Raw genomic sequence first — 8,508 nt, 5'->3', positions numbered from 1 at the left:
CCTGGTACTGTCTCCAGGCAATGGAAAGCCTGTGAGTTAGATACAAAAAAACTGGTCTGGGTTTCAGCTTACCTGAGAATAAGGGTCAACATTCCCATTATAATTTTATTTAAATGCCAAATTGCTATGTGCAATGTTCTCATAGATTATGGTAAGGTTAACTGTATCTTAGCTAAAAAGCCCTCACACCAGTGGTATGAAAGTACAGGAACTTGGCTGGGCGTGGTGGCTCATGCCTATAATTCCAGAACTTTGGGAGGCCAAAGCAGGAGGATTGATCACTTGAGCCTAGGAGAGCAGCTTCAGCAACATGGTGAGACCTTGTCTCTCCCTAAAAAAAAAAAAAAAAAAAGAACAGCAACTTTTTACTATATTCAGAAGTCCGTTGTGTTCTAGTGATAGTCATCACTTAATAAGCTTTATGCAGTTGACTCCACTTGGCACTGGCAACAAAGGAATTTTTAATGAGTTTGACAGGGAAAGGACACCCACACAGGATTTTTTGGTTTTCTTCTACACAGGTTTTTAAAAGCCTGGTTTGGTTTCAGCACGTTGAGCTTACAGAAAAAATAAAACGCTAGCAAGTCATCAGACTCTTCAATGAAAATGTATTTCACATTAAACACAATGTACATATCATGCAAATGAGGCATCACCACGGTCACAATGGTGCTGTGAGGTACAACAAATCACAAGAAAACAGACATTTAGCAAAATAAGGCTCTAGGAAAGATGAGAGGCATTTTTTGAAAGCCAGACCATGCTATGGTTTCTGTGTGCCTGTCATAAAGGGACTTGGCCAGTATTTGCCGAGATGCACAGCACCGCATTATGTGGAAGCATGTACTTTATTGAGTATAGACACATACACATACAGTTTCCGTAACTAATACATTCTTAAATGTAGCTGGCTGTAAAAGCACATGAACAAGATTACTAATGAGACTTCTTTGTATCTCCTGGTTGCAAACCTCTCTCAGAATTATGAATCTTTCCAAACCCTTAATTATCCAAGTCAAAACAAAAAGTTTCAAAGAAGAAAAGGTCATTTTAATCAGAAAGCCACATTTCGCCACAAAAAACAAAATTAAGAAAACACACCATTATATGGCATAAAATGTGTGGAGTATACATTCTACTGTCATTTTTCCCATTCAGATTTTTTTCTTAATATTAATGTCCATTAAAGTGACATACTGGGTCCAATGTGGGCCCCCTATTGTTTCAGAACGCTATGATTTTTGTTTGCACCTGGTTTTATTAAAGCTGGGCAAACACAGGAGCAGACAAAGAAAACTCCCAAGATCCAACAGAAAAAAACAAAAAAAATAGCAAGAACATTGAAAACCAACCACCTGCACGTGAGACATAGGATTCATTCAGCTGGAAAGTCACTCCATGGTCTGGAGTGACTACAGCGTGAAGATTTTAAGGTGTGACATGAAAGAGTCCTTGCTAGATTCAGTTGCCCATGTATACACGAATATGCATAAGAGAACAGAAATCATTACTGACTGTTTTGACTTCCTTCCTCAACCAAGCTTACTACTTCACCCCCAAAAGAATAATGTGGGGCAATGCATTTTTGCGGGTGGCAAAGCTTAACAATAATTTTTTAAAGGCTTCTTGATACTGCCTTCCAACAGAGAAACTCTGGAGATGGGGAACCTCCTGAATTTCTTCTCTGTCTCAAAAAAGACAGGGAGATATACAGTGCAAGTTGAGTATATGTTTAACTAGAGTTTGGGTAAATGTCTAGAATATTTTACAGGAAAAGACATCTAAATGTTTATGTGCTCCCACTTTGGGAATAAGAATGGTTATAAAGCGAATTGCCAAGCCAGTCAGTCAGGTCATTCAGAGGGTCACTATGATAATAGAGAAGTTCAGGAAGTGCTTTATCAGCAGCTGAAGCTCATAAACAGAACTGTAAAAGGAAACTTTGCTAAAGCCCAACAAGGTGAAAGTCTCAAGGTTTCTACCAAGAGTGGCCAGTGTTTGACATACTACCTAGGAATACAGTTACATTCCAAGCTAATAATTTGGGATCCAGCGGTAACGGTGACAGAAGCTTCTTCAGGCGGCTGGCAGCTCGGATTTGACTATCAGCAGCTTTACGGGTTCTCCAAACACCTGTGTCAATTCAGAAACAAAACCAGATGAGATCAAAGGGAAAACCAAGTACTCTGCAGTTTGTAGCACTATTCTCTCACTAAAACGATCACAACACGCTGTGGCACTTTCTACCTTCTTGGTAATTATATTTTCTTCCGGGGCTTATACAGTATTTCTCAACAGAAGTGATACAGTATTTTACACAGGACTATTCTTTTAGATGGGTCAAATTTTCCTTGTACGGAACTTTCCTAAAACCTGCAGATGTTTAATGTCTCAAGCTTTGTCTTTCAAATGCCCCCAGCCACTCTAGCAACAAAAACCATCAACACGTGTCCAAATGTCCCCTGGTGGGGGTGGTACCACTTTTGGTAGAGAAGAATTTGAGAAATAGACCCAATCATAATTAAAAATATACAAGCAGTGTGAATAAAATGATTTAGTCAAGATTTTTATTTTTGGATAGGGGCTTTGCATTTCTTTTAGAGATGTAAGAAATAAATTTGAGGATCTATGAATACTCTAATAAATTTTGTGGATTCTCTGTTCCCTACTGTATAGTGAGGTAAGTGAACTGAAGGAAAACTAATTTTAAAGTCAAAGTATGTTAAAAACACAAAAAACCTCTTAATAAATATTAAGCCACTTAACTGTCAGGGAGATATGCTCAGGTGAATTAGTATTTTAAGTGTCCAAGAAGGCAGCTGCTTTTCCAAACCAGTGATATAGTTTACTCTAAAAGTGACCCATCACACACCAAGAACCAAGAGAAATGGTCTCTCAAACTTGTCTTATAGGCAACAGCTGAGGTCAGGTAGAAACAAGCATACAAAAAACACAGTGACCTCAGCTCTGTAGCCTCTCCAACTTGTTTCCTCATCTGAAAAATAAAAACATTGGACTAAGTTATTTTGGCCACTGAATTTGTTATGGGAGTGAAGTATAAAAAATAAAGTGACTGAGAAAATGCCGAGAATATAAAAATGCTTTTAAGAATCTAAAATGGCCAGGCGTGGTGGCTCACGCCTGTAATCCTAGCACTTTGGGAAGCCAAGGCGGGCGGACTGCCTGAGCTCAGGAGTTTGAGACCAGCCTGGGCAACACGGTGAAACCCCGTCTCTACTAAAATACAAAAAATTAGCCGGGTCTGGTGGCATGTGCCTGTAGTCCCAGCTACTCGGGAGGCTGAGGCAGGAGAATGGCTTGAACCTGGGAGGTAGAAGTTGCTGTGAGTAGAGATCGTGCCACTGCACTCTAGCCTGGGCACCAGAGCGAGACTCTGTCTCCAAAAAAAAAAAAGAATCTAAAATAGACGCCAGGTATGGTGGCTCAAGGCTGTAATCCCAGTGTTTGGGAGGCCAAGGAGAGAGGATCACTTGAGGCCAGGGGTTCAAGATCAGCCGGGCAACATAACAAGACCCAACCTCTACAAACACTAAAAAAAATTAGCTGGCCCTGGTGGCATGTGCGTATGAGCCAATTACTCAGGAGGTTGAGGCAAGGGGATCTCCTGAGCCCACAAGTTTGAAGTTCCAGTGAGCTGTGATTGCATAACTGCACACCAGCCTGGGGAACAGAGTGAGATCCCTTCTCTTGAAACAAAAACAGAATCTAAAGTAGGAGGAGCAATTGGAATTATTAAATTATTAAAGGATTTGGTGACAGACTCTAATTATGTTTTCCTTATTCAAAAACAAGCTCCAAACTCAAGTAAATCAAACGTGAGGTATATATAACTAAGTATATCTTACTACAGAGTGTATATAACTCATAGATACTCTTACTCAAATGAGAATAACTTCTGGAAGCACTTTGGCAAAAAAAAAAAAAAAAAAAAAAAAAAAAAAAAAAAAAAAAAAAAAAAGGCCAAAGGTGGGGAAAAAGACTTCAAGACACAAAAACTGCAGCTCTCTCTCCCTCAGGTATGATCCAAGAATAGATGTCTGCTTTGGAAGAATTCCGAATGGGTCAAGAGAATAGTAGATCATGTGGCCCAACACTCACAATGTATATGCATGATTCTAGATAGAATGTGGGATGTCACTGAGCAAAACTAGAGGTGGGGAAATTCATCTTACTCATATCACCTTGCAACACTACTAGAGTATTCTTTCCTTGCCCCTAAAAAAGCTACACAGGCTGGATTGGTATTCAAACCTTTAGCCAATGTTCTCAACCTTCCCATCTACACACCCTAAACAGCAGGGTTACGACAAGGCGGCTCGGCGCTGAAGGCTCGCAGATGAATTACTTGAAATCTGTCTCAATTCTTGTGTGTGCTGTAGTATACCATAATATATTCATGTTTGCATTTTTCAAATAAAATTTGACCATCCAAGAGGCTGAGTGATGTACATCCTATCTTCACAAACCCCAGTTAAAGGGTTATAAAGTTAGAATATGATCAAAAGACTGTACCTTTTATTAAAGAGATGCTGCATTTGTCAACAGAAGGTGTTGAGAGCAGTTTCTTGACCAGGACTGTTAAATCCTTCGATAAGGTTTTTGTTACAGTCGTCCAGGCTGAGATTTTCACTGGATCTCTTGGGGAATGTGGGGGGACCAGTGAAATCTAAGAGATCTTGAAGTGCTCGGGCATTACCAGTTCCATTTTGGTCCAGAGACACCCCAGGAATCATTTCACTCACTGGTGAAAATTCTGGGATAGAGATAAGCTCTTCTTTTGAAACAGGACTAGAAGAGATGAACGAGAGAGAGAGAGGCAAAAAGAGAGAGAGACAGACAACACAGCACAACATATTAATTCTATTTGCAATATTTTGTTATACTACACTTCTAAAGAAGAAGGACTTAGAGTCGGAGTTTTTGTGTAACACATTGTAAAAAATACAAGTGGGTTCAAATTTGAGAAGGACAGATGGTGGACACAGGGCCACTTGTATGAGAACACGGAAGCAGACTGAGCAGGGCTGTGATGGCCAAGCTCACAATGCCCAAAGGGTGAAAGGACAAAAACCCACAGGCACCAGCATTCTACTACAAAGAAGCAAGGAACTTCCAGAACTTTCTAAATGGGACATTCAGACAGAAAGTCAAAGCCAAAAGTTCAAAGCAAGTTGAGGAAGAGCCCTAATTAACACTGCTCCCAGTGCTACCTTTCTAGTAGTGCCACCTTGGGAGAATTGCTTTTCCTTCCTGCAGCCTCAGTTTCTTCGCCAGTAAAATGGGAACAATCATTTCTCTCTGCCAGGGCTCCTGTGAGTGTGAATCTGATCGTGCTGAGAAGAGTTCATGTGAAACTGCCTGAAGTGCTCAGTTAAGGTTGGGGGACCCATCATGAAAGGATCCCACCACAGCCCACATCATCACTGGCAAAGCCAATCTCACCCTCTGCTTCCTCTCTAAAGTGAGGCTTCCAATCCACCCTGACTTATCCAGCTCCAGCCCAGCCAAGCCTGACTTTCTTTCTCTCTCTCTCTTCCTCTCCCTAGAGATGGAAGGAGGCGTTTCATAATTGTGCCAGCTGTAAGGCCTAGCAAAGGAGCAAGTCCAGGCTCTGAAGAGTGGTGGGCTGAGGGCCTATCATCAGGAATCTCTTAACAGCCAGAGTAAGGCTGCTGCTGCGTTCTTCTTTTTCTTCCTTGTGAGATCTTAGAGAAGAATCTAGAAAAACCAGAACTGCAGAAGTGCAGGGGAACTGTCTCTGGTGGAAATTCATCCTCCAGAGCCCCCATGGGGTCAGCTGAGAAGGCATCCTTGCTTAGCGACTTCCCTCCTTCCCCTTTCTCCTGAAAAACTCCCAAGAGCTTTCCTCTAACAAATCACATGCCCTAGAAACTCTGTTTCAGGCTCTGCTTCTAGGGAACCTGACGCAAGACACTAGAATGTTATACCACTGAGAGCTTTCCCGTAACGTCAATCAAACCTGCTTTAGGTGATTTGGTTGTATAAAAGATGAAGAAACCAACTAAAAGAAAGGGTAGTATTTGGAGAAGTGATGAGGCTTAAATGCAAAAGAAATGAATATACCTCACATCCATAGACTGAACTTCTTCAGTTGAATCATCCAGACTATTTGATTTCCCATCAAGGGCATCCAGATGAACGAGTCCCCCAGCTGGCTTAAGCCCATTAGAGAAAATGTCTTGGGGATAAGTTTCTGTGGCAGCGTGACCCAGACCATTAACTTCCTGGCAGGTGTTCAATCCATTGATTTCTGATCGAGAACACAAAGTCCCTTGTATTAATCATAAAATGTCTAAATAAAGTAACAGGGAAATATAGATCAAGGCAATTAATTTAATGCTCTGCTTCACTGATACTGCAGCATCTTTTGTGGAAGGAGCCACAAACAACCCCATATAATCACCTTCACACAGGGGAAGAGAAGACAAAATCACATTATCAGTGTCTGTGCAGAACCTCTGGAGAAGAGCAGAGTCAGGTCCTAATAGTAATAAAACCTGACCAGCAGTTAAGCTCCCTGGAAAGCACTGTGAGCCAGCAGCCAGAGTGCTTCCTATGCTGAGATTATGGGAGTAACCAAGGAACCCAGTGGATTCCCAAGTGGAGCTGACAGTCCCTGTGCTGGAGACACATTCCCAGGGAAGGGAAACTGCACAGGCCCCTGCCAGCAGTCACCCTCTTGGGATCCTTGGGTCTGCTTACCCTGCAAGAAGTCTTATGAGCTTTTGCTACTAAAAGGAAGAACCCAAGAACCAGATGTCACACTCACCCATTTTGTTGGGGACAACTGGTTTTGTCTTATTTTCCATACACACAGCAGGCTGGACCCCCACTTTGGGGTCTTCTTTCTGAAAACAAATGGAAGGTGAATGAAGTGAGGGAAGGCTGACATCACACAGAAAAAAAAAGTGCTTTTTAAAAGCATCCGATGATATTTTGAGCCTGGACCATCTGCCTGTTCTGCGGTAATTCTTTAAATCTTCAGCTGTGTTTCCCTTATTCTTATGTATTTTTATGTCAAGCATTCTCTTTTTTATTCATGGACTACTATGCCTCTCTCTTCATCCCACCCCCCATTACTCTAAGGAAATCTTTAACCCATCCCATCTCTGAAGCCCCTCTTTCTTTTCAGGTACCTAACCCTCCTTAACCTAGCCAGGAACAAAGCAGGAAAACTGCATTTTTTTTTCTGGCTAATCCTCTCCAAGACCTACGATTTCACTGAATGTATTCTGCTGTTCTTTTCTAGTTAGTACATAAACTATTAAAATGGTCATTTGAATTCCTACCTTCACTTGTGGAGACACATCACTTTTCCTTGTTCTCTTCATGATTTCATCTATTCTCTAAAAACAAAAAACAAAAAACAAAATCAAGTAAGAGGACTATAAAACCAAAAACATAAAAGTAGCTTGGTTTACATGCAACATCACATTTCTCAGAAAACTTGTAAAAGACAAATGTCAGAAGAGGATAACAAGTATAGAAAGGTTTTCCACTGGTTTTGGAGATGTACACCTCTGGCCCCATGGACGAGGTCAAATGCTTGAGAAGTTAACTAGTACATATCTAGAATCAATATTCAATTTATATCCCATATTTCTCCTTCTTCTCCTTAGGCTCCCTATAAATCAACAAATTACCACCTGCCATTAAAGAGGACCACCCTACAGAAAGTGAGGCTGAGGTGCATCACAGGGGAGAAGACCACAGGTTGGTCTCCTGGGTCCCAGGCCTATAGCAATACAAAGCCCAGGTTGGGCCTAGGATACCATGAGAATATGCCTTTATAATCAGTCTCCTTAAACCCAACTTTACCCATAAGTATAGTGAGTGTAAATGGACTAAACACTCCAATTAAAAGACAAAGAGAAAGACTGTTAAACAGAATTAAAATAACAATTCCTGGCTATATGCTCCTTATTTATAAAAACACACAGAAGAAGTTTTAAGTAGAAGGGTGAAAAAGATTTGACATACAGACACTAATCATAAAAGGGCTCTCAGGCCAAGCACAGTGGCTCACATCTATATTCCCAGCACTTCATGAGGTTAAGGGAGGAGGATCCCTTGAGTCCAGGAGTTCGAGACCAGCCTGGCCAACATGGTGAAATCCCACCTCTACTAAAAATACAAATATTAGCCAGGTGTAAGTGGTGTGCACCTGTAATCCCAGTTAGTTGGAAGGCTGAGGCAGGAGAATCACTTGAACCTGGGAGGGGGAGGTTGTGGTGAGCCAAGATCGCACCACTGCACTCCAGCATGGGTGACAGAGTGAGACTCTGTCTCAAAAAAAAAAAAAAAAAAAAGCGGGGTGGGGAGTGCTGTCAAAGTAGACTTTAAGACAAGAAATATCACTAGAGCCAAAGGCATATCACGATAAATATATATAAAACAAAACCTGACAGAACTGAAAGGAAAAAATGGGCAAATCCATAATCACAGATGGAACTGTTTTTTTTTTTT

At 41.2% G+C, this 8,508-nt stretch overlaps 1 protein-coding gene across 1 annotated transcript in view; it reads right to left on the bottom strand.

Annotated features, from left to right (window-relative positions):
- Nucleotides 1–591: 591 nt before the first annotated feature.
- Nucleotides 592–8,508, bottom strand: part of MAP7D2 (MAP7 domain containing 2) — a 59,492-nt gene continuing 51,575 nt past the window's right edge. Inside the window, exons 13-17 of the mRNA XM_023199052.1 lie at nucleotides 7,332–7,388; nucleotides 6,812–6,890; nucleotides 6,106–6,292; nucleotides 4,534–4,809; nucleotides 592–2,133 (exon numbers count right to left, since the gene is read on the bottom strand). Coding sequence (XP_023054820.1) covers nucleotides 4,560–4,809; nucleotides 6,106–6,292; nucleotides 6,812–6,890; nucleotides 7,332–7,388 — 573 coding nt within the window. The 3' untranslated portion in view covers nucleotides 592–2,133; nucleotides 4,534–4,559. The remainder of the gene's footprint in view (nucleotides 2,134–4,533; nucleotides 4,810–6,105; nucleotides 6,293–6,811; nucleotides 6,891–7,331; nucleotides 7,389–8,508) is intronic.

The sequence above is a fragment of the Piliocolobus tephrosceles genome, chromosome Y (assembly GCF_002776525.5).
Source record: "Piliocolobus tephrosceles isolate RC106 chromosome Y, ASM277652v3, whole genome shotgun sequence".
Taxonomy (NCBI): domain Eukaryota; kingdom Metazoa; phylum Chordata; class Mammalia; order Primates; family Cercopithecidae; genus Piliocolobus; species Piliocolobus tephrosceles.
The sequence above is the reverse complement of the archived record's forward strand: the minus strand, read 5'-3'. Positions and strand labels throughout refer to the sequence as shown.